A 27,076-nucleotide genomic window follows, 5' to 3' on the forward strand; every position below is an offset into this window, starting at 1 on the left:
CCAATGTCTCCAAAAGTTTCTGTCATTATGTTTCTTTTTTTTGGGGGGGTGGTATATCAAGAACATTTAAAATATGCTCTAGTCTCTAACAAAATTATTTTAATTTTTTATTTTTAAATAAATCGCCTTATTTAAAACACCATACTTGACAAAATCGCTCATAAAACAATTATTTCTGGCATTCAATGTTCCAACACCAATTCCACCACCAGTATAACATCCCCTCGACCAGCGAATGTCCCATAATGTCCCAAGTTCCCTGCCCTGCCCTCCCCTCCTCCAAGCCTATTTATTGTTTGGCAGATAGAAGTAATTTACTTAATATTGCTTGTTACAACTAAACGGTAGTAGAATATTAAAAATTATTAAAAGAAAAATGTATAAAAATTGGCATTTTCACAATGGGTCAGTAAGTTATTATCTGAAGATATAGTAAGTTGTTTATTGCTATCTGAACATTCCATTGTTGGTTATTTGTTCAGCTTATGTGACTTCTATGATAATTTCACATCCAATTTGATGTATTTCTCCCGGGATGTCAGTATTAAAACTGTGGAGATATTGCATGCCAGGACTTCAAGGATCTGTGATGCTGAGCTGATGAGCTCAGACAGTAGCAAGCAGTGGATCACGTTGAAAGTATAAAAGCGGGCCCGGAGAGATAGCACAGCGGCGTTTGCCTTGCAAGCAGCCAATCCAGGACCAAAGGTGGTTGGTTCAAATCCCGGTGTCCCATGTGGTCCCCTGTGCCTGCCAGGAGCTATTTCTGAGCAGACAGCCAGGAGTAACCACTGAGCACCGCCGGATGTGGCCCCAAAACCAAAAAATAATAATAATAATAATAATAAAGTATAAAAGCACAAATGGAGATGGCCCGCCCTGGCTCCAAAGAATCCCCAGGATGTCAGCCACTAAACCAGCATACCCAGAGTTTTTGGGCAGGTAAATGTTTCTGCAGATAATAGCGGATAAAGCAGTGAAGCTGGGCCATTGGTGTGGCAACAGTTTTGTATGTGTGCAGTTGTTTGTGTGCAGCTTCTGAGACTTCAGCAGGGCAGGGGACTAACCACACTCCCCCTCAAAAGGCCCCAATGCATTAACTGAAAGACCACAGTTTTTGTGGCTTGGTTTACCTCTCAGTTGGCAGTTAGATGAGTCTATGGTGCTGGCCAATGGGCAAACAGAACAGCAGCTCTTAACAAAATTTTAAATCCACAATATATTGTGACAATAGTACTCCACTATGTACGGCAGATCTCACCTTGTTTAAATAAAATCTTAAATTGAAGAACAATTTACATTTCCTTCTCCCTTTGGTTCCTGGTAATCTCTGCTTCTATGAGTTAAACTATTTTACATGTCATTTAGTGTCTTTCTATAATTAGCTTTTAGCATTGACTATGAAATGCCTTTAATATATTCTGTTTACTAGATCATTGCCCAAATATATGACTTGCACACATTTCTCTCTATTCTGTAGGTTATCTTTTCACCGTCTCAATAGAACCCTTTGATGCTAACACTATCAAAAGTGAAAAGAATCAATAATGGGCCAACGAGACAGCACAGCAAGGGTCTTGCTCACCACTGACTTGGCGATTGTCAAGTCATGTTGTAAAATGTCACTAACATTTACTGCATTCATAAGTTTTCAGTGTACAATTAATTTATACTGTTGTACGACTGCAAAATTTTCTTTATTTTAGAAAAGTGAAGCTCTAAACCTATGTAAAAATCATGCACCATTCCCTACACTCTACAGAAATCTGGTAACAACCAAAATTTTACTATCCGAGGTATAAATAAAACTAAAAGAACTAATCACCACAATCTCAAAAGTTAATGTCTGCAGATATTTTCAAATTTTATATTAAATTGCTATAACATAAAACATACAAGTCCTATAATATTTATTAATATTTTAAAAATAAGGTTTCCAAATACCTTTATCTCGTAAGAATTCAGTTGCTTGGTTTCTTCTGTACCTTTCTTTTTTAAAGCTTTATTCTGTTAAAATTTTAAAATAAAGAACTATTTTAGCATCAAAGCAATTAGAGCAATACTATCACTGAACTAATAGGTATACTATTCTATAAAACTACTAAAATATTTGGTTTTTAAAATATACGTGTCTTTCTTTTTTGCCACCCACCCCCTACAGTTTTAATTTTTAAAAGTGGTACATACCTCCTTCTGGAGTTCTTCAAGGTTCTTGCTTTTATTTTCAATTTGCTTCCTTAAATTGTTACACTAAAAATGTATGCAGAATTAAAAAATTTATATTCAATTTTAAGTTTATGTAAATTTTATTGTTTTTATTTGGGGGGCACACTTATCTGAGCTTATTCCTGAATCTTCACTCAGTGATCACTCCTAGCAGGTTCAGGGGACCATATGAAAGGTAAGGGTTTGGATTCAAGTAAAGCTGTGTACAAGGCTAGCACCCTTATCTCATATTTTCTCCCCAGCCACCACCCCTCACTTTGAGGGACCACTGGGTTAAGAGTTTACAGTTTAAAATAGATTTTTAGTAGTATACAAGAAGCACAGATTTCTGGGCAGGAGTGATAGCACAGGAGGTAGGGTGTTTGCCTCGCACGATCCTCAACATCCCATGTGGTCACCTGAGTTTGCCAGGAGTGATTTATGAGGGCAGAGTCAGAAGTAACCCCTGAGTGCCACTGGGTGTGGCCCAAGAAGCAATTCATTCATTCATTCATTCATTCATTCATTAAAAAGAAGCACAGATTTCTAAAGGGTCCAAAATAAAGAAATAGACGATATGCATTGAAATAAAATCCTCAGACTCTGAAAACAGAACTGAGGATGTTTTGTTTTGTTGGGGTTTGATTTTTTTTTTTTTTTGGTTTTGGTTTTTGGTTTGGGGTCATATTAGTGGTGTTCAGGACTTATTTCTGGCTCTGTGCTCAGGGATCACACCTAGTGGGCTCCAGGAATGGGATGCTAGCAATTGGACCTAGATGGGCCATATGCAAGGAAAGTACCCTGGCCACTATACTACTGCTCCATCCCCAGAAGTGAGGTTAAAAGCAAGAAAAGTGAATTGGAAGTGTCTAAGGACTAATTGTCTAAGGAGGATATTGGTTGCGCTCTGGTGGTGGGCATGGTTCCCCTAAAACATATAAACATTTATACTCCTGTAAACCAATTTAACTCAGAAAAAATATATAATGAACAAAAATATCTTGCCCTCTAATGAAATCACAAAACATAGCTACTGAGAATAAAAATGTTATGAAACAGAAGAGTAACTAAAATAAAACTATTCTTTGAAGCACTGTGCAAAACTCCTAAACCTTGTCAAAGAGACCTACAATATAAAAGCTTACATTACTCTCAAAGTCTTCCAAGAATTCCAGTTTCTTTGTTCAGAACAATATAAAGGCTGGCTATTAAGGAATGTAGTCAGACACATATTGTTGCTAAATCTCTATTCTAAAATATATCTGCAGGGAGCTGAGATATTAGTACAGTGGTCAGGACACTTGACTCACACATGGCTGAGCCAGGTTTAATCCCAGGCATCCCATATGTTTCCCCAAGCCTTCCAGGAGTAGTTCCTGAGTGCAGAGCCAGGAGTTATGCCAATATAGCAGGGTGTGACCCCCTCCAAGTAAACTTTTCTTTTCTTTAGGGGGAAATGCCTCTGAGGGGAAATGGTGAAAGGGGGGGAGAGAAAAAGAGAAAAAAAAGGGGGGGAAGGGGGAAAATAAGAAAAAGTGAGACTGAGGCGCTGCCACATCTGCTCACGGAAAAGGAAGGGACGGAGGGAAGAGGAAACTTCTCCAAATAAACTTCAATAAATAAATAGAATACAAATATATCTGCAGTTTGATAATACCTTGTTTTCTAATATCTTCAATTGTTTATCTTTTTTCAAAACTTCACATTCAATGTTTCGAGCCTAAAAAAAACAGTATTTGATATTTCATTAGAATGTTAACATAATTTCTATGTTAGTATATTTTAAGATATGTAAATATAAAACTTATTTTTACATTTTGACAAAAGAGTTATTAGCCTGATTATTTTGTATGCAAGAATACATCCTGCAGTACTTAGGAGCTACTCATAAGGAGTAGCTTAGGAGACCATCCATATGCAATGCTAGGGCCTCCCACCAACAAATCATGTGCTCAGCCCATTAAGCTATCTTTCCAGTTGCACTATCTCATTATATAAAAGAAATTGCTGGCTGATGCAGCACTGGTATTTATTTTTTCTCATTGGTCTCCATTTTAAAAACTGCGCAGGGGTGTACCATATATATTCAAAATAAAAATGAGAGGATGGACTCAGGCTCGGAAGCGAACAGTACTCTTTTCCTACATGTTTACTCTCAGCAGCCTCTTGGCCTCTTCCTTCCTTCATTGTGTAACTGTGGTTGCTATCATACTAGGTTTCTGATTAGTTCCCACAAACAATTGAGTTCCCAAAAACAATTAGTTAGTTCCCACAAACAATTAGTTCCCACAAACAATTGAGTCCACTGTCTTAAGTTAGATTGTTTATTTTCCCCACTGTTTATCCCTTTGTTATGTTAAATAAGGAAGTTTGTAGAAGTGTCCCTCCATTTAACGTTTATATAAGAACCAAGTCAATTGGATTGTTGGACTTCTTCTAGCATCCCCATAGGCACCAATCTCACCATGTGATACTGTTCTTCCTTTGCATAGGCACATTAAAATGGGAAATTATATACAAACACTCTTACCACATGGTGCTGAGAATTAAGTCTAGGCCTCCTACATGCAAAGCATATGCTAAACCCTTTGATATATTTCTCTGGCCTCAAGGAAATTATTTTTGTATGTAAAATAAAATCCAAAGGGCTGGAGAGATAGCAAGAGGGTAAGGCATTGCATGCAGAAGGACGGTGGTTCAAATCCCGGCATCCCATATGGTCCCCCGTGCCTACCAGGAGTGATTTCTGAGTGTAGAGTTAGGAATAACACTGAGTGGTGCCGGGTGTGACCCAAAAACAAAACAAAAAAAAAATTGAAATCTAACATTGACAAACTTAAACATACTAACAACTTATCTTGCATTTTTTTGTTTTTCCTTAACATACCATTAATATGTCTACATTTCTCATCAGATAAATTTTTAAATTTTTAAAAGTTAAATATGTGCTTATCCCATCACAAGTAAGGTATTTTGAAGTAGCCTCTGATACAAATTCTAAAATAATAGAATTACATTCTAAACTTTTACAAGATTGACTTCTCTTTTTTCTGGTTGAATTTAATTTAAAAACATGAAACCAAAAAAAGGTCTTAATGAGAAAAAAAATTAGCAGTGGTCTTCAACTAGCTCTACTACTTCTTAAGCATGCAATCTTACTTTCTCAAGGCCCAATTTCTTCACAGAGGCAAAAATGACTTTCATTTAAATAAGGTAGCATACATTGAAAAATCTAAATCTGGTCCTAATCATTATAGTAACTTAAAAATATAAAATCAGGGGCATAGTGGTAAGGTTTTTGCCTTGCAAGTGGCCGGCCCAGGACCGACAATGGTTCGAATCCCAGTATCCCATATGGTCTTCCATGCCTGTCAGGAGTGATTTCTGACAGAGCCAGGAGTAACCCGAGTGCTGCCAGGTGTGACCCAAAAACCAAAACCAAAATGAAAAAAAACCATACGTATATATATAATCAAAATAAAATGTTTGGGCCAGAGAGATAGTATAGAAATTAAAGTGTTTTCCTTGCATTCTCCCAACCCTACCTTGAATCTCCAGCACCATATATGGTCTCCCAAGCGCATGGAAGATTCATTTCTGAGCACAGATAGAGGAACAGACACTTCCCCAAAAAAATTAGCTCATGGACTTATTAGCCTTAGACTTTATTTTTTTTAAAAAGCCTATAAATTTATACTTCTAAATACAGCTAGTTTATGAGACCTTAAATAATCTACTCTAGGGCCCGGAGAGATAGCACAGCAGCTTTTGCCTTGCAAGCAGCCGATCCAGGACCAAAGGTGGTTGGTTCGAATCCCCGTGTCCCATATGGTCCCCCGTGCCTGCCAGGAGCTATTTCTGAGCAGACAGCCAGGAATAACCCCTGAGCACCGCCGGGTGTGACCCAAAAACAAAAAAAAAAAAAAAAAAAAAATCTACTCTAACCCCCTCCCCCCATTTTCATTTCCTATGTACACATTTTGTTATATCTTGATACTAGGATATCAACATTGAGATACCATCTCAATAACTAATGGACTCCTGAACTGCCACAACCACTTTCCAGCTATACTGTTCTGCCTTGTAGCCCAAGGACCTGTCTGTGTTGTCCCAACTGCTTCTAAGTAAACAAGAGATTACTCAAGATCTGGTAATAGTCTTGTGCCATATTTGGGTAGATCTGGGGCCAGGATCTTAGACCTAATCCAAAAAGAACTTTTATAGCTTCTTAAATATATGAGCTAGGCTGCCTCATAAGACTAAGCTCTCTCATATTTATATATAAAATATGTATGCATTTATAACTTAAACTCTTCTCCCTGATATATTTGTGTCCACCTCTCTTCCTTCCACTAATTCTTACTAAATTTTTAAATTAAATGTTACTTCTCCTATGAAGGCATGTCTTCACTTGAGTTTGAGTGCAATAATCCTAAGGGCTCCAAACACAAATGTAGAGAGAATTTATGTTTTGATCTGGTCTGGCAAAGACTCCTTTATAGGCATACTATTCAGTCCATATAATCTGACAGCTTGACTCTATTTCCAGAAATGGACACATAGCTCAAGCCTGACCAAATTAGTCTATTCCCTAACTTCAAAAATTGGCTTTAAGACATGTAAATGGAATAAACTAGGCCAGAACTCTCTTCAAAATGTTTTTATAACATTCAAGAATTGTCATTCAGCTCCCAAGAGATACTAGTGCTATTCACTGTCCTCATTTCATTCTTTTAAAATAGTATGTTTCCTAATAATCTTAATCGGATTACCACTGCCTAACATAAAATATCCAAATTCAGCATCCAGAATAATTACAGCACAGTCTTTCTTTTATTAATTTTTTTTTTGTTTTTGGGCCACACCCAATGATGCTCAGGGGTTACCCTGGCTCTGTGCGCAGAAATTGCTCCTAGCTTGGGGGACCATATGGGATGCTGGGGCATCGAAACGCAGTCCTTCCTACGTTAGCGCATGCAAAGCATTTAAATGCCCTACCATTTGCACCACTGCTCCAGCCCCAACAGCACAATTTGCATAGTCAATTTTTGTAGAATGAAAGGAAAAATAGCCAGGGTCATTATAATATATCTTGTTCTATTTGGGTATCATTTTCTTCACTATGTAAGAGATTATACTATTATATTGTACTAGTTATGTCAGAAAATTGATTTCCTCGGGGCCAGAGTCATAGCATAGCAGTAGAGTGGCCACCACAGGACAGACCCTGGTTCAATTCTTGGCATCCCATATGGTCCAGGAGCGACTTCTGAGTGCAGAGCCAGGAGTAATTCCTGAGAGCTACCAGGTGTGACCCAAAAACAAAAAAAATTTTGATTTCCTTAAAAAAAACTCTCTTCTGTCTCAAGTTGGTTTTTGGAGGGAGGTTTGTTTTGTTTTGTTTTGTTTTGGTTTGGTTTGGTTTGGTTTGGTTTGGGGTCACACCTGGTGGTGCTCGGTCGGGGGTTACTCCTGGCTCTGCACTCAGAAGTCGCTCCTGGCAGGCTCGGGGAACCATATGAGATGCTAGGATTCAAACTGGGGTTCGTCCTGTGTTGGCAGCGTGCAAGACAAATAAATGCCTTATCACTGTGGTATCACTCTGGCTCCTATCTCACTTTCTTGAAATCATATCCATAAAGTATAACACGAACATCACTTTATTGGTGTATTCTGTATTACTAAAGCATAAGCATCTCATTTAATAAGAATATATACCAATTTCAAATATTAACATTTTATAAAACTAAATTTATAATGATGCTATTATGTCTCCTAAATATAAACTATATTATATGAAATAACCCAACTTGCCTGTATCTTAAGATCAGTAGCTTATGACAACTTTAAATCACTTATTGTTCATACAATAGTAAATATAATTTTACTTTTTAGACACATTTATATTTTGTAATTTGAAAGAATTTTACAATATTATTAAGCTGCATACATTTTCTTCACTTGTCTCCAATTTACACTTGACTTCATCTCCTTTTTGTTTTAATTCTTCTCTTACAGATTCCAGTTCATTCCTTAAGGAAAATAGAAAGTGACATTTAAATAAAATGTGTTTCTTCTTTTTATCTACTTTCTAGACTGTCTAAAATAAAACAGTATTATTTTTTCATTTTGTTTGGTAATTTTTTCACGCATTATTACTTAAAAGCTCGCTCCAATGCTTTCATTTAAATGTATTATTTTATTTTGAAATTTCTATGTTTCATTAAAATTATTTTCTTCAAAGGTAGTTCGTTTCTAATTCAAGTCAATTTTTTTTTGTTTTGTTTTTTTGGGCCACACCCGTTTGACACTCAGGGGTTACTCCTGGCTATGCGCTCAGAAATCACCCCTGGCTTGGGGGGACCATATGGGACGCCAGGGGATCGAACCGTGGTCCTTCCTTGGCTAGCGCTTGCAAGGCAGACACCTTACCTCCAGCGCCACCTACCCGGCCCCTAAAGTCAATTTTTAAAAACTAGGTTATTTTTAAATTTAACTTCATTATTATTCATAGGACCCTAGTGTAACAGTATTGTAGCCCACAGTGCCTGAATTTTTTTTTAAGTGCCTGTCAAAGAGACAGGCTGGTAGATGAGAGGCAAACAGAGGAGCGAGCATTGGTGGAGGGAAGTGGACACTTGTGAATGGACTGTGAATGGAACATTAGGTAATGTTCCAACACCACTTTATAATACAGTGATCAAATAAATTTTTATGACTATTTAAACACCATTTACAAAGTCATTCATAAGTTATTTCAAACATTTAATGTTTCAATACCAATGCCCCCAAAAGTAATAATCCCTCCACCATTGTCCCCAATTTCCCACCAACCCCCAAGCCTGCCCCATTATTATAATTCACTTTATATATTTACAACTAATAAAATTATCAAAATGAAGATCTGTGAAAATTGTTTTATCTCACAACATGCTCACTAATTCAGACTGAGGGCTTACTAAACTGTTGCTAGTAGAACATTCTGTTTTCTTTTGTTTTATTGAGCTTAGTTTATTTCTATGCTACGTTCCCATCTAATTGGATGGGAACGCCAGTATTGAGGAATTTGGAGATGGTATGTGTCAACGAAATACACTCAAGTCACCTGTCGAACTAGGTCTATGAGTATACGTCACAGCGGCTGGGGATGTGGGGGTAGCTGCTGGGATGTCTGGCAGTATGGAGGCTTGAAAAAGACTGCCTACCCTACTCTGAAGAGATCCCAGTTTTTTCAGCCCCCAAAATGGTACACTTGGACTTTTTGTCAGTTGATTATTGCTGCAGAGATTTGACTAAATAAAAAAATGTTTTCATGAGAATCCACTTTACTATCATCTTTACTCATAGAATAATCTTCAGTGTAAAACAGTCATCATTTTATATAAATAATGGATGGCTCACACAAGTGACTGAAATGAGGAAGTACATAAATGAGATATTTGCACATATATTTGCAAAGCATTTCTAGAAGTATGAAACAGTTATTCGTTTGAATAAAGAAGATAAAAAGGATGGGGCCGGGTAGGTGGCGCTGGAGGTAAGGTGTCTGCCTTGCAAGCGCTAGCCAAGGAAGGACCTCGGTTCGATCCCCCGGCGTCCCATATGGTCCACCCAATCCAGGGGCGATTTCTGAGCACATAGCCAGGAGTAACCCCTGAGCGTCAAACGGGTGTGGCCCAAAAACCAAAAAAAAAAAAAAAAAGAAGATAAAAAGGAGAGTATGCAATAAGAAGATAAGAAGGTAAAAGTTTTATTTCCTGTCAAAAGGCTTATTTAACCTTTGACTATTGTAGCAAGCACTTATATTTTCAAAAATGCTTAATTACAAATATGTCGGTTGTACATGAAAATAATCATGCTTTGTCTGAAATGGAGAGCTGAATTGTTTGTCATTTGCAGTCCACTAATGTTACCACTAATATATCCTGGGTATAACTACATGCATAAAATATAATTCAGTCCTATAAAAAACTAAAAATTGAATTTTAGGTTACTAAATTTTTAGTTGATGCGCTCTTAATTTTCCTAAATGTATTTTTTTTTAGTATTCTATAAATCAATACTTAGACATACAAAAAGAATCATTTGAGTTCCCTTAAAAAGCAGCCTTCCCGGGTGGTGGCACTGGAGGTAAGGTGCCTGCCTTGCCTGCGCTAGCCTAGGACGGACCGCGGTTCGATCCCCCGGCGTCCCATATGGTCCCCCAAGAAGCCAGGAGCAACTTCTGAGCGCATAGCCAGGAGTAACCCCTGAGCGTCACAGGGTGTGGCCCAAAAACCAAAAAAAAAAAAAAAAAAAAAGCAGCCTTCCCCAAAAATACTTCACTTCTTACTCCCAAATCATATAGTGATTGAGGTCAGAGTGATATGATAGTACATCTGGCAGGGCATTAGCCTTGCACTTAGCCAACCCAAGTTCAATCTCTGGCACTCGATATGGTTCCCTGAGCCCTATAAGGTTTCCTGAATGCAGAACCAGGAGTTACACTTGAGAACTGCTAGATATGGACCAAAAAACAAACACAAACAAAACACAAAACTGTATAGTGGCTTATTCACAATAATTGAATTTAATGTAACTTCACTTCTAAATTTAAAAAAATGTTTACTTTGGCAGCACGATACAGAGAAGAGTAGCATGACCTCTGCACAAGGATGATGTGCAAATCGTGAAGCACTCCATATTTTTAAAAAAAAATCATGTAAGGGGAGGCTCACACTGTTGTTCAACAGCAGTGCTTTCCTTTAATCCATGAGATCTTGTTTAAAATCCCATCAGGGAAGGGAAGGAAGCAAAAAGAGATGGTGAAAAGAAGAAAATAAATTGGGCAAACCAGATAAAAAGCATCAGATTATAATAAAATACAACTTTCTAAATATGATATTACAGCTATTTGCCAGGCACTGTCATCAGTACTTATTTCATATTATCTCAAGCAGGCCTACTAGGGAAATATGTTAAGTCTAAAGGAAATTTCAAGTTATTTTATTATAGGTCCTTTTTGTTTTGTTTCTCAGTATTTTTGTTTGGTTTGCTTGATTTTTGTGTTTGTTTGTTTGTTTGGGTTTTTGGGGTTTTTGTTTGTTTTATTTGGGGGTCACACCCTTACAGTGCTCAGAGTACTCCTGGCTCTGCACTCAGAAATCACCTCTGGCAGGCATGGGAGACCATATGGGATGCAGGAATTCGAACCACAGTCTGTTCGAATCAGCAGCGTGCAAGGCAAACACCCTACTGCTGTGCTATCTCTCCGGCCCCTGGTTTGCTTGTTTTTGAGGGCCATACCTAGATCTACTAGGGGAAGCAGCTTCCTCCAGCAGTTCCAAGGACCACGTGGTGCCAGATATCCAAACTGGGCTCCCACATGCAATGTTCTCTAGCTGTGGAGTTCTCTCCAAAGCCTCTTCAAATTACTTTCTAAAAATTAAATTTTTACATCCACATTGCTCCTCACAGTAGTTGGCCTATGGGAGGCTTGATGTCTCCCAGCAGGCCCAGAAATATGAAGTTTCTTGGGCAGGTGGTAGTGATGAGGGCACCAAACATCACAGGCAATGCTGGATTAAATGTGAGAAGGCAGGTAATGTCGAAATTAAACACAAAACCTCTTTTTTGTTTGGTTGATTTTGGTTTTGGGTCACACCTGGCAGTGCTCAGGGGTTACTCCTGACTCTAAGCTCCGAGATCACTCCTGGCAGGCTCTGGGGATCATATGGGATGCCAGGATTCGAACCACCGTCCTTCTGCATGCAAAGCAAATGCCCTACCTCCATGCTATCTCTCCAGCGCCTAAACTCAAAACCTCTTAAATACAAAATATAGGTTCCAGTCATTTGAACGATCTCCCAAGTCCCTCTATTTTACATTTTTTAATAATTTTTATTGAGATCAATGTGACTTACAAGTCTTTTACAGTTATATTTCAGGTACATAGTAACAGTGAATTAGGGCCATTCCCACCACCAGTGTTGACCACCCTCCCCAGATGCCTCCCATATCTCCACTCTTAGCCTCCTGGACTGCTAGTGTAACACGTCCCTTTTGTGCATACTTATAATTTGGGTCTCTGGATTCTATTTTCAATGATTTTGGGTTGGGTATTTAGGTCTGATCATTTTTTATTTCCACTCAGTGATCATGAGACTGCTTTGCCCCTGGTACCATCCACTTCTATTTTTCTCATTTTGTAGGAAGACATATATATTTTACATTTTAAGCAGAATTTTGTTTTGTTTGGTTTTTTGGGCCACACCCGTTTGATGTTCAGGGGTTACTCCTGGCTAAGTGCTCAGAAATCGCCCCTGGAATGGGGGGACCATATGGAACCACCATCCTTCCTTGGCTAGCACTTACAAAGCAGACACCTTACCTCTAGTGCCACCTCGCCGGTCCCATTTTAAGCAGAATTCTAACATAGTTTCTCATGTTTCACAGTTAGCATAAATTAATTATAACAAAATAATGGGGCCGGAGTGGTGGTGCAGCAGTAGGGGGCATTTGCCTTGCACACAGCTGACCTAGAACGGAGCGCAGTTTGATCCCCCAGCATCCTATATGGTCCCCAAGCCAGGAGCAATTTCTGAGCACATAACCAGGAATAGCCCCTGAGCATCACTGGGTGTGCCACCCCCCCCAAAAAAAAAAAAAAAAAAAAAGTAAAAAGACACTAAAAGTCTTTGCTAGACTCTGACTGGGATGTAGTTCACTGACTGCTCCTGCTTTACATTTGAGAAATTGCACAATTCAATACTTATCACCAACCCACACCACCAAGATCCCAAATGTTGAAACCAAGTTACACTGTAACCAGAGATGCAACAACTAAAGACCAACTTAGTACCTTAATTGTATTTCTGTTTCTTCCAGATTTTCTATTTGTTTCAACATACTTTCTTCCTTCTTATTGCTATGCTAAATAATCAGAGATGAAAAAAATCAATCATTAAAATAACTGAAACATTTAACACCTTTAACATGAAGTTGTCAGCATAAAACTCATTTAAAACTCATTTAGTTTTATACTGAAAGTTTTATACTTGGCGACTGCCAAGAATGTAGGATAGTTGTCACCATCCTACATTCTGTAATTCTGTGATTTCATGGGATTCTCCTTACTATGGAAACCCATGGCTTAGCAAATCTATAACCAGGTCTTGGGCTTCCTGGAAGACAAAGAGAAACAAGTCATATCTTGGCAAATGGTTAAATAAGTAAACTAAAGAGTCTTAAACACAACCCACCAGCCTACCAGGAATACAAAATGTTAATCTTATTTTAGCACAGAATCTTATTTTGCCACAGAAGTGCCTAAATTAACACTGCTCCACCTGAAACTAATAGGAATCCTCTAACACTTTGTATCACTTAATAAGAAATACACAGACTCAATTTTCCTTTAAGAATCCTACTTTAAATGAAAGCGACTTTAGTACCATGCTAAATCCTCCCCTTTAAAATCCAACCTATAGGAGTTTAACTTAATTCAGTACTATGCTAAATTCTTCCAGTTAAGTGAGTTCCATTCTCTTCTGCTTTGGAAATAAACTTCCATTTCCAAGTATCTTTATTACTCAACATTTTCAGGAATGAAAATATTTGCAGTCCTGAAAATATTGACCCTGGGACTCATCGACCATCAGAAACCCAATACTCCTACATCAACACAAAGCAAGAGAATGGGTCATTTAAGATGCAAAATGAAATACTACATTTCGGGATTTACTATACTTTGTCTTCCAATAAAATCTACATAAATTAGCAAAATTAAGTCTTGCTCGCTGTTTCCAAATGATATTTCTGATGCATATAAACTTTGTTCAAGGGATGCTTTCCTACTCCTAGATACTGACTGGACTCATATCTTGCTTGCTTTTAGGGGTTGAGCCACACCTGCGCATGCTCAGGGCCTACTTTTGACTCTGTACTCAGAGGGGTTCAGGGAGGGGTTCAGGGACCACACAGGGTTCAGGGATTGAAACTTTATTGTCTGTGTGGAAGACAAGCTCCCTACCAGTTGTACTACTGCTCTGCCTCCCTGAACTCATAAATATTTTTAAGGCCAAAGTACCTTTCTAGAGCCATCTGTTCTATCAAAAGACAGAAGACAGTCTGTGAGCTCTGGTATGACCTCTCCCCCAAAGCATCAAATATGACATACTATATTAAGATTATAGAGAATGTTTCTATTGAGTCATAGCCATTAAAGAGGAAAGATTTTGTCTATCTTTTATTTATCTTTGTATCTTTCAAAGTAGCTTGTAAGATTTGTTTTGAATACTTTATAAGTCTTTATATCTTAAATCAGATTAATTTTCTTTTTGTTTTTTTTTTTTTGGGCCACACCCGTTTGATGCTCAGGGGTTACTCCTGGCTAAGAAATCCTGGCACTAAGAAATTGCCCCTGGCTTGGGGGGACCATATGGGACGCCGGGGGATCGAACCTCGGTCCTTCCTTGGCTAGTGCTTGCAAGGCAGACACCTTACCACCTTACCTCTAGCGCCACGTCTCTGGCCCCTAAATCAGATTAATTTTGTCAATGCAAAACTACTAGACTACTATCCATTATCACCATCTAAGATGAAAATGTGTACTTTTTTTAACACAAAGTATCAACTCTGGGGCTGGAGTGATAGCACAGCCCGTAGGGTGTTTGCCTTGCACAAAGTCAAACCGAGTTTGATCTGTGGCATCCCATATAGTCCCCCAAGCCTGCCAGGAGTAGCCACGAGCACTGCAGCTGGGTGTGGCCCAGACTCCTCCCCCCCCCCCAAAAAAAAGAAAAAGTATGAATTCTAACATAGTCCGATATTTCAAAACTGAAAGCATTTTACCTAATTTGATAGGCAAGGAAAGAGCAGGACAACTATGCCCTTCTCCACAAGGTGCACGGAGTACCCTGGTGCAGCTTTAGAAGTCCCAAACACCTCTCAGGAGGCCTGCTCCCCAGGACTGCAGGGACCAAGCAGCACCAAGGATGTCACTGGGTGCTTTCTTTTGCAACTCACATTAATATCTTCTTGCTGTTTCTTGAATTCTATCATCATTTCATTTGTTTTTTGAGCTAGTTCTTTATTCTCCATGTAAAGTGTGTTCCAGTTTGCAGTTAGTTCAGTATTCTTACGCCTATTTAAAAAAATAGCATTCCAAAATAATCAGTCATTCTATGATATGGAATTAAATTCAAAATAATCTTAGAGAAAAGTGTTGAAGGTATAGGTTATAAATACAGTAATATTGACCATTAGTTTAATCATTTCTAAAGCCAAGTGATAGGTATAAAGTGGTCAGTACATTATTCCTTATTTCGTCACACTTTAAACATATATATGTGTATATATACATATATATGTTGCTTTTTGGGCTACACCCGGTGATGCTCAGGGATTACTCCTGGCTATGTGCTCAGAAATCGCTCCTGGTTCAGGGGACCATACGGGATGCCATGGATCAAACTTGTGTCCATCCTGGGTCAGCCGTGTGCAAGGCAAATGCCCTACCACTGTGCTACCGCTCCGGCCCAAATTTTTCTATAGTTTTAAGTTGCCATATATTTTTTTGTGCATTCCTCACACCACATTCATTCCCTTACATTCATTCCACCAATTTTGAAGTGTCTATTATTTTCTTCATAAATTTTACTCTCTTAGACTACCAGAAATTGCTTTAAGAGCATGGTAATTTAATTAAAATAGTACATAAAATATATGCAAGTTTATGGGGCTAACAGGTAGGGCATTTGCCTTGCTCACAGCTGATCTGAGTTTGATCCCCAGCATCTCATATGGTCCCCCAAACAACACCAGTAATAATTCCTGATTGCAGAGTCATGGGTAAGTAAACCCTGAGCACTATTGGGTGTGGCTCAAAAACAATAAATAAGACATAAACTATTAAGACAAATAAAACTAGATTTTTACATAACAAATGCAAGGCCTGTACTTTCAAAATCTCAAGTGCTCTTCATTATTAAAGATCGCTCCTGTTCTTATTTGTAGCCAGAACCAATTTTTTTTGGGGGGGGCCACACCCGTTTGATGCTTAGGGGTTACTCCTGGCTAAGCGCTCAAAAATCGCCCCTGGCTTGGGGAGACCATATGGGTCGCCGGGGGATCGAACCGAGGTCCTTCGTTGGCTAGCGCTTGCAAGGCAGACACCAGAACCAATTTTTTTAAACAATTATTCATTTATTTAGTTTTTGGGCCACACTCAGTGGTGCTCAGGGGTTACTTCTGGCTCTGCACTCAGAAATCGCTCCTGGCTGGCTCAGGGTTATTCCTGACTATGTGCTCAGAAAGCACTCCTGGCTTGGGTAACCATATGGAAAGCAAATGCCCTTTCCACTGATATTGCTCCATCTCCCAGAACCAAATTTAAATGAAGGAAGCAGAATATATAACTATGAAATGATTCCAGGTGTTCCTATTAACTCTTCCTACTTACTGACATTAAAAATTTATCAGAGTAAATAAAGTTTTTCTTTCTTGCAAGTTATTAATTTTTAAGGAAAATAGTGATACATTTATCTTTTTGTTTGCTTGTTTGTTTTTGTTTTTTGGGCCACACCCGTTTGACGCTCAGGGGTTACTCCTGGCTATGCACTCAGAAATCGCCCCTGGCTTGGGGGGACCATATGGGACGCCGGGGGATCAAACTACGGTCCGTCCTACGCTAGTGCTTGCAAGGTAGACACCTTACCTCTAGCACCACCAACCCGGCCCCGATACATTTATCTTTTATAGAAATTATCTACTTGGAGAGCCAGAGAGATAGCACAGCAGTAGGACGTTTGCCTTGTACGGAGCTGTTTTGAATAGACGACTGTGGTTCAAATCCCGGCATCCCATACGGTCCCCTGTGCCTGCCAGGAGCAGACTTCTGAGCACAGAGCCAGGAATATAATCCCTGAGCACCGCCAGGTCTGATCCAAAAACCAAAAGAAAAAAAAACAGAAATTATCAACTTGGGTGCCAGAGAGATAGTACAATGGTAGGGCATTTGCCTGGCACACAGCTGATTCAAACAGGTGTGGTTCAAATGCCAGCATTCCATTTGGTTCCCCTGCCTGCCAGGAGTGACTTCTGAGCACAGAGCCAGGATTAACCCCTGAGTGCTCCTGAGTGTGACTCAAAAACAAATTAAAAAAAAAATCAACTTTTTAATGCAACTGTAGTTATTTTATAATAAGACTATATTTAGAATATAAATAACTATATAAGTACTGAACATAATATATTAATCAATAAGAAATTGTATAAATTGCAACATATGCCTTTTATATATAGTAAAACCACATACTTCTCTTCTTCAAGTTCAGTTTCCAGTTCTTTAACTTGTTTTGAATAATATTGCTCACTTGTTGCAAGAGCAGTTAATTTTATTTCCAAATCATATGCTTTTTTCTAGAAAACAAATGTTATAAAATACTTTTAAAATTTTCTCATGTTTATAAATATGATCACTAATTAAGTCACATATTTAGTAGAATCTTGGTAGAAATATGTCAAAGTTTTGAATTAAATATATTTAATACCATGTAATTTTTAAATAAGCAATAATAAATACAAGTAAATTACATCAATTGATAAAAATTATATTTGCATATGATAAAATATTTTGCAGGTAATTCCTATTAAAATAATATTATGGAGGGGCCGGCGGTGGCGCTAAAGGTAAGGTGCCTGCCTTACCTGCGCTAGCTTAGGACGGACCGCGGTTCGATCCCCCGGCGTCCCATATGGTCCCCCAAGCCAGGAGCAACTTCTGAGCGCATAGCCAGGAGTAACCCCTGAGCGTCACCGGGTGTGGCCCAAAAAAAAAAAAAAAAAAACCAAAAAAAAAATAATATTATGGAGGTTTAGTCGTTAAATCAGGGACTGTCTTAAAAACTAAGTTGTTCTTACTATTAAAAAAATTATAATTTGGGGCCAGAGTGATAGCACAGGGTAGGGCATTTGCCTTGCACACAACCAACCCTGGACAATCCAAATCTGATCTCTGGCATTCCATATTGTCCCTTGAGCCTGCCAGGAGCAATTTCTGAGAGCAGAGCCAGGAGTAACTCCTGAACACTGCAAAGTATGGCCCCAAAACAAACAAAAATTTGTAATCTTGGGCCCGGAGAGATAGCACAGCGGCGTTTGCCTTGCAAGCAGCTGATCCAGGACCAAAGGTGGTTGGTTCGAATCCCGGTGTCCCATATGGTCCCCCGTGCCTGCCAGGAGCTATTTCTGAGCAGACAGCCAGAAGTAACCCCTGAGCACTGCCGGGTGTGGCCCAAAAACAAAAACAAAAACAAAAACAAAAAAATTTGTAATCTTATGGACTGAAAATATACTTTTTTTTTTTTTTGGTTTTTCGGGCCACACCCATTTGATGCTCAGGGGTTACTCCTGGCTAAGTGCTCAGAAATTGCCCCTGGCTTGGGGGGGACCATATGGGACGCCAGGGGATCGAACCGTGTCCTTCCTTGGCTAGCGCTTGCAAGGCAGACACCTTACCTCTAGCGCCACCTCGCTGGCCCCAAAATATACTTTTTTTCATTTAAGTATCGTGATTACAAAGTTGTTCATGATTGAGTTTCAGTCTCAGAATGTATACCCATGTACATTTCCCACCACCACTGTCCCGAATTTCACTCTCCCCATCCCCCTGCCTGCCTCTAGGACAGTTTTTAACTCCTCTCCCTTTCACCTCTGTCTGTCTCCCTGTGTGTCTCTCTCTCCCCCCATCTGTCTTTCTCATCTTTCTTTTTCCATTTAGACATAAAAAATATTCTTTTAATATAAAAGATACTGAAATATTTAATATGAGTACTACACAAAGTATCCTAAACTCAGATTTAATAAATAGCTAATATGCAAGACATCAAGAAATGGTACTACCATAGTACCATTTGAGGTGTGACTCAAAAATAAAAAAAGAAGAAATGGTACTATTATAAACCAGAACATGATTCATATTCTCATGTTCCTGATATTTTAAATGCTGATTTTTCTCCCCATGTAACAGTAGGAAGATAACTGTATTTATTGTAAACCAAGTTTTAACATATTAAAGGAATAATACTTTTTTAAAATGCTTAAGTCTTTTTTTTCAGTGTTGAGAATTGAACTGAATTTCCCACCTGTAAGACAAGAGGCTCTACTGTTAATCTACATTTCCAGCCCTAAGATCACTTATTGTACTTAATAAGAAACTTGGTGAAGAAATCTTTCACAATACTCACAAGTGCAACATATTTTTGTAATTCTGTATTCAACTAAAAATATTAGAAATATTAGAAAATTAGAAAATATTAGAAAATTAAAATATAACTTTTTAAACAAACCTCTTTGGTTTGGAGAAGAGCATTTAGTTCTTCTACTGTTCCTTTTAGGTCTTCAGCAATCTTCTCAAATTTTTTCTTTTCTTCTAAAAGTTTTTGTTTTTCTTCCTATTTTAGAACACAAACAGCATTATTAGTGATGAGACAGTGTACCACTTCTTCTTCCTTTTTTTTTTTTTTTTTTTTGATTTTTGAGTCACACTCCTGGCTCTGCGCTCAAAAATCACTCCTGGCAGGCTCAGGGGTGCCATATGGGATGCCAGGACTCGAATCACCGTCCTTACATGCAAGGCAAACACGCTATCTCTTTGGCCCCAAGAAATGTTATTTGGGGAGGGGGGCACACCTGTTGACGCTCAGGGGTTACGCCCTGACTATGCGCTCAGAAATAGGTCCTGGCTTGGGGGACCATATGGGACTCCAGGGGATCGAACCACAATTCGTCCTAGGCTAGCACTTGCAAGGCAGATGCCTTACCTCTAGTGCCATCGTGCCAGCCCCCAGAAAAAAAATTTATAAAGAATAGGCATTCAGAAAATGCTTCCCAAGAGATAGAAGAATTGGTCACTTCAATCACATCAGGTAGATCTGATAGGTTAAGCGCAAAATCAAATATCAGTAATTGTAAGCAATATTGTCATCTATATCAAACTTTAGTCTCTGAAAGAAAATCAGCACTCAGTCTCATTTCATGGGTCCTTGACCTAGTAATGGTTTTAACTTTGTGTTTTGTTCTATTTTTAGGCCAATAACTGGCAATATGGTGTGGCAATGTTCACAGAGATTTCTCCTGGTTCTGCACTCAGGAATCACTTTAGGTGGTGCTCAGGGAACCATAGGGGGATGCCAGGGATTGAATATGGGTTGACTGCATGCAAGACAAATGCCCAACCTGCTGTACTAGCACTCTGACCCGTTTTTAACATTTTTACATTTTTTTATTTTAAAATAAGAGAATTAATCTATAATACAACCCATAAAACCTAAAATGTCTACTATCTAGTTCTTTTTTTCTTTTTTTTGGTTTTTGGGTCACACCCGGTGACACTCAGGGGTTACTCCTAGCTATGCGCTCAGAAGTCGCTCCTGGCTTGGGGGACCATATGGGACGCCGGGGGACCGAACCGCGGTCCGTCCTAGGCTAGCGCAGGCAAGGCAGGCACCTTACCTCCAGCGCCACTGCCCGGCCCCTACTATCTAGTTCTTAAATATGCTCTCTACATTGTAGTAAATTAAAATATAATGTTCATTCTAAAATGTTTATTAAGCATGATTCTACCTTAACACTAAGTGCCATAAATAACTAATATGCTGTGGAATACAGTAACATGTACATCTTTCTCAAAATTGCAGCTTCCTTGGGGGCTAAAGCAATAGCACAGCAGCAAGGTGTTTACTTTGCACACAGCTGACCCAGGATGAACCAGGGTTTGGTTCATGGCATCCCGTAGTCCATATAGGATAATTTCTGCCAGGAGGGATTTCTGAGCAAAGAGCCAGGAGTGACCCCTAAGTGTACCAGGTGTGGCCAAAAAAAAAACAACAAAACAAAACAAAACAAAACAAAAAAAAAAACAAAGACATACCAGATTTACATTTTGGTTATATAACATGCAATTTGATATTATTTAAATACAGTGTCAGCATATGTTCAAATATTACAAACCTCTTCTTCAATAGCCAAGATACATAAAACTTGGTAAATATAAGACTGTGACTTACTAAAACTCAAATGTAATTTTTAAGGTTGCAGTTGAAAAAATTAGTATAATACATTGATAGCTTAAAAGTCTAAATTAATTCACACCAAAGTCAATGACAATAGTATCAAGAGACGTACACTTTAACAATATAAACTTAAATGGGCCTATTATTCTAGCAGCTCAGGGGGCAAATGGTGGTGGATATATTATTATCTCAGGGGGCAAACAGTGGTGCTACAGTATAGGATGCACTCTGGGTTCATTGGTGGAAGGAGGTCAACACTGGTGGCGGGAATGGTCATGTATATCTGAAATTCAACAAGGAAGGATTTTGTAGATTACAATGGTTTCAATAAGAGGCCAGAGAGATAGCACAGCGGCGTTTGCCTTACAAGCTGCCGATCCAGGACCAAAGGTGGTTGGTTCAAATCCCGGTGTCCCATATGGTGTCCCCCCCGTCCCTCCCCCCCCCCCCCGTGCCTGCTAAGTTTAGTGGTACATTCATAGTTTTAGAAACTGACTTCTGATAAGAGAAATGAAAACTTACCAACATTGTTTTCAATTCTTCAAGTTCTGTTTCTTTGTTATTTTTAAGCATAACCATCTCTTCTGAAATAAAGAAAATAATATAAATGCATTAAAAATGGAACTAATACTATTTAAAGAAAAACCAAAAAAAAAAAGAAAAACCGAACGATAATTAATACAACGAGATCACTTAAAGGACAAACATGGAGGGGCTGGAGCAACAGCAGTGGTAGGGCGTTTGCCTTGCATGCAGCTGACCCAGAATGGACCTGGCTTCGATCCCAGTATCCCATATGGTCCCCCAAGCCAGGAGTAATTCTTGTTTTTTACTTTGGGAATCTATTTATGCAAATTTTATGAAAATTTGTTGTAAATAAAGATTTTCTCAGTGGTCTATAAAATCAGCCTGAATGCCATTCAACTTTCACGGATGGACGGGGACAGCCACACACACCCATCCCCATTATTGCACAAACTTCACAGCTTTGGCCAGACACAGGGGGGGGGGCGCGGGTCCTAGTGGTGGTATGTCCGCAAGGCCCCTCCCCATCTCCTCTCCTGGTGGCTTCCGGAGTGACAGGAGTGTGCATTTGGCCAAGGAGACAGACCCCCGGTGACATTTGGGCTCCTCAGAGTCTGAGTGAGGCTGGAATTCCCCACCCCCATTCCAGCAGGCCTTCAATTTCCCCCAGAACCCCACACTGTCCCCAGCCCTTGCCTGCCGGAAGGAAAGCTCTGGAGAAGGCCAAGTTTCTGGCCAGACCCAGGCAGGGGGGAAGGCAAGAATGCTGGGCCTCGAGGCCCCTGACTCAGAAATGGAAGCAGAGCGCAGAGGTAGAAAGCCCCAAGTGCTGGGATGCAGCGGGGAACAACCAGCTCCACCAACTTCCAATACTGCGTGGAGAAAGCAGACTAGTTCCCCAATCTCACTGCCTGAGCACACACAAGACAGTCCTGCTTCACCACCAGCCCACCTGGCAGCCTCAGGACAGCACGTCCTTCACCGGCTTCCAGGCCAGCTGCCGTGGCTTTCCAGGAGAAATTTCTGAGTGCAGAGCCAGGAGTAACCCCTGAGTGTCACCAAGTGTGGTCCCAAAACAAACAAATAAAAAAAAAAAAATATGCAACACAGCAATACATAGGCATATATGCAGACAAATGTGTAGATACAGCAATAATATTCATATGAGTGAACTTATAAAGTTAAGTCCTCGATAAAATGAGCCTAGTCCTTATTATATCATCAATGGATCTATAGAAAACATTTTTTTTTTTTTTTGGTTTTTGGGTCACTCCTGACTATATACACAGAAATTGCTCCAGGCTCAGAGGACCATATGGGATGCTGGGGATCAAACCCAGGTCCGTCGTGGGTCAGCCACATGCAAGGCAAATGCCCTACCACTGTGCTATCTTTCCAGCCCCTATAGAAAATATTTTTAATGAGAGTACAACATAAAGCTTTACTTTCAGCTCATTTTTTATAAACATGCCTCTTAATCTTCAATTTTAAAAAATTGCTCAATTTTTTCTCAAATTAAGTCTAGCTATTGTACTCTCAACTTCAATATTCCTTTCTCTTTTGTTGAGAGGAAGGGAGTATTTCAAGCAGTGCTCAGAAGGGCCATGGGCCCCTCACAGTGATTCTAAGCTAACAGGGCCAACAGTTTAATGCAAAAACCCACAGAAGCTGTGCTGCTTGTGTTCTGTAGTACTAGAGACTGCCCAAGTCACTCCAGCAGTGCTTTGGGGTCCCCTCCTTTCATCACTAACTTACCGTTATACATTGATTCTCCATGAATGATTCTGTATGTTCCCCCTCTCACATCTAAACATCATGTTTGAATATAAAACAAAAATCATCTGGTGATTCTGCTTTTCATAAACACAATAGCTCCAAGGAAAACAGAATAGAGCAAATAGAAGCAGGCACTTGCTAAGTTTACCATGTCCCCATGTCCCAACAAGATATTATCTATAAAATAAATTATGAAAAATGTTTAGAAAGCTTAAATATGATAATTAAGATTTTTTAAACAGTAAAACAAGATGAAAACTCTAATAAAGAAAGCTCCCTAGAAATATTAAGTATAGTGGCCAGAGTAATAGCACACTGTTAGGGTGTTTGCATTGCATGTGGCCAACCCAAGACAGAAAGACCTGGGTTCAATTCCCAGCATCCCATATGGTCCCCCGAGCCTGCCAAGACTGATTTCTGAGTGCAGAATCAGGAGGAATCTGTGAGTACTGCTGGGTGTGGCCCAAAAACAATAAAAAAATTAAGTAGAGGATAAAAATTTTTAAATAAGGATAGATGCAGAATTTCTAAAATCCAACTATGAAGATTTAGAGTTAAAGAACAATAACAATAGAGGTATGGATTGTTTCAGTAGCAATAAAATAAAAGGCCTTTCTGTTCAAGGGCTTTATCCCTAGGATAGCAAAACAAGAAAATAAAAAATAGAAGAAATAAGTTCCAGAGTTAAAGACAGATAAAACTGGGGCCGGGCGGTGGCGCTGGAGGTAAGGTGCCTGCCTTGCCTGCGCTAGCCTAGGACGGACCGCGGTTCGATCCCCCGGCGTCCCATATGGTCCCCCAAGAAGCCAGGAGCAACTTCTGAGTGCATAGCCAGGAGTAACCCCTGAGCGTCACAGGGTGTGGCCCAAAAACCAAAAAAAAAAAAAAAAGACAGATAAAACTGTCCTCAAGTTAATGCACTCATTCAATACTCTAAGATATTCTCTCAGAAGCAAAATGCCTGTCTCGAATACAGGCGGAGGTGGGGGAGGAGAGAAATCGGGGGCATTTATGGTGGGATTGTTGCACTGGTGAAGGAGGGTATTCTGTTTATGACTGAAACCCAGCTATAATTATGCTTGTAATCATGGTGCTTAAATAAAGATTTTATAATACAAAAGATTTCTCTCAGATGCACACCATAGCACCTCTGATTTCTCCAGCTTCCATTCTTTCCTCATTATTAGAAGATCTTTGATTTCTGGAACTTCTACTCTTTCATTACCAACAATTTCCATTGATCACTATTATTTATCTATCATTAAAAATAAGTTAGCATAGGGGCCAGAGAGATAGAACAGCAGAAGGATGGTGGTTCGAATCCCAGCATCCCATAGGGTCCCCCAAGCCTGCCAGGAGCAATTCCTGAGCATAGAGCCAGGAGTAACCCTGAGCAGTGCCGGGTGTGACCCAAAAACCAAAAAAAAAAAAAAAAAAAAAGTTAGCATAACTCTTTTTTTTGGGGGGTGGGCCACACCCGGCAGTGCTTAGGGGTTACTCCTGGCTGTCTGCTCAGAAATAGCTCCTGGCAGGCACGGGGGACCATATGGGACACCGGGATTCGAACCAACCACCTTTGGTCCTGGATCGGCTGCTTGCAAGGCAAACACCACTGTGCTATCTCTCCGAGCCCAGCATAACTCTTTAAAGGCATCAATCAAGGACCCAAAATGATAGCACAATGCTATCACTGCCTTGATAAATTCCTGACATCAATTCCTTGCATCCCATATGGTTCCCAGAACTCTGGAATGAGTGATTCCTGAGCACAAAGCCAGATATAACCACAAAAACAAACAGCAATAAAACCAACAAAATCATAAATCAGGCTTGCTTTGTATATATATATATATATATATATACACAAAGCAAGCCTGATTTATGATATATATATCATATATATATATATATATATATATATATCTTTGCTTGTTTTTCAATCTGGAGAAGTCCAAGTTCTCTCTTGAATACATACTTCCTCTTTGCTTCTCCCATGTTTCATTCAATAAAAACTATCATACCTCAAACAAACAAAAAACATAAACCAGACTCCAGAGAAATAGTACAGTAAACAGAGTACTTGCTTGGCACACATCTAATCCAGATTCACCCGAGTCCCCCAAGCACTACCAGGAGTGACCCTGAATGCAGAGCAAGAAGGAAGTCCTGAGCACAGCCAGGCGTGGCTCAAAAAAATAGGAGCTGGAGAGATAGTCCAGCAGGGAAGGTACCTGCCTTGCATGCAACCAACCTCAGGCACCACCAGAAGTGTTATCTAAGCACCCAGAGCCTGGAGTAATACCTAACATCACCAGTAAGGGGAAAAAATTGATAAAAAAATAAAAGCATAAAAAATATCCAGCCATCCTTCTCCTTAAAAGTTTTCAATAGCTTTTCTTTGCTATTATAGCAAAACAAAAATTACTTTTTTTTTTTCTTTTTTTTTTTTTTTTTTTTGGTTTTTGGTTTTTGGGCCACACCCAGTGGTGCTCAGGGGTTACTCCCGGCTGTCTGCTCAGAAATAGCTCCTGGCAGGCACGGGGGACCATATGGGACACCCGGATTCGAACCAACCACCTTTGGTCCTGGATCGGCTGCTTGCAAGGCAAACGCCACTGTGCTATCTCTCCAGGCCCAAAAATTACTTTCTTGAGCCTACCTGATTTGGTCCCTCCCATCCTTATTTATTTCATTTCCCTTCCCTTGTCATTTTGACTTGGTCACAAAGATTATCAGCTATTTATTGGCCAAATTTATATCTCAAAAAGTTTCTAGATACTTTTTCTACTTTTTTTGTTTGGGGGATCATACCCAGCACTTGGAAATTACTCCTGGCAGGCTTTGGGGGAACATATGGGATGCCAGGGATCAAACCCAGGTCAGCCACATGCAAGGCAAAAGCCCAACCCATTGTGCTATTGCTCTGGCCCCTCTAGATGCTTTTTCTTCTGACTGAAATGCATTCTCTGATTCACACATTTAACATAATTAACTCTCACCCACTGAAAAAGAGCCCTGATCACAAAACCCAAACTAGGCTTTATTATCTTACATTGCTTTCATTTTTCCATAAAACTTATCTCTTTGCATAGGCACATTAAAATGGGAAAATACTATACATACAAATAAGTTCTTATCTAATGGAGATGGGAACACACAAATCTTGTAGCGCAATGGGACCTTATACCCTGAACATTGACATAATGCCCTGGCACAGGCCTCAGAAGAATGGGCATTCTCCATTCACCCCTGATCTAGAGAAGCCATCTATGAAACATCCAAGGTTGTCTATAACATCACCTGGAAGCAATCCTCTACCAGGGAAGACCCTACCGTTGCTCTGACATCGACCTACTCAAAGGAGACTTCCCTTAACACTGAGAAGACTAACAACAACAATGACCTGCTTACTGAACAGGGCTTTCTACATTGCCCTTTAATTGTGAGGTGAAATGAGAGGATGCTCCACACCAGCCTGACTTTAATGTAGGATATGCAGATTCCTGGATCATTAATAC

General features: G+C 39.5%; 1 protein-coding gene and 1 non-coding gene across 2 annotated transcripts in view; one reads left to right on the forward strand and one right to left on the reverse strand.

Annotated features, from left to right (window-relative positions):
* The window catches only part of SYCP1 (synaptonemal complex protein 1), an 89,717-nt gene that overhangs the window by 19,784 nt on the left and 42,857 nt on the right, over positions 1–27,076 (reverse strand). The window contains exons 15-22 of the mRNA XM_049766025.1: positions 21,780–21,841; positions 19,533–19,637; positions 17,501–17,604; positions 15,211–15,328; positions 13,046–13,116; positions 8,156–8,237; positions 2,188–2,250; positions 1,945–2,007 (exon numbers count right to left, since the gene is read on the reverse strand). Coding sequence (XP_049621982.1) covers positions 1,945–2,007; positions 2,188–2,250; positions 8,156–8,237; positions 13,046–13,116; positions 15,211–15,328; positions 17,501–17,604; positions 19,533–19,637; positions 21,780–21,841 — 668 coding nt within the window. The remainder of the gene's footprint in view (positions 1–1,944; positions 2,008–2,187; positions 2,251–8,155; positions 8,238–13,045; positions 13,117–15,210; positions 15,329–17,500; positions 17,605–19,532; positions 19,638–21,779; positions 21,842–27,076) is intronic.
* On the forward strand, positions 10,790–10,893 carry LOC125997735 (U6 spliceosomal RNA). The gene has a single exon (XR_007491760.1). It is a non-coding gene; the product is annotated as a U6 spliceosomal RNA (small nuclear RNA).

This window comes from Suncus etruscus, chromosome 19 (assembly GCF_024139225.1).
Source record: "Suncus etruscus isolate mSunEtr1 chromosome 19, mSunEtr1.pri.cur, whole genome shotgun sequence".
Taxonomy (NCBI): Eukaryota; Metazoa; Chordata; class Mammalia; order Eulipotyphla; family Soricidae; genus Suncus; species Suncus etruscus.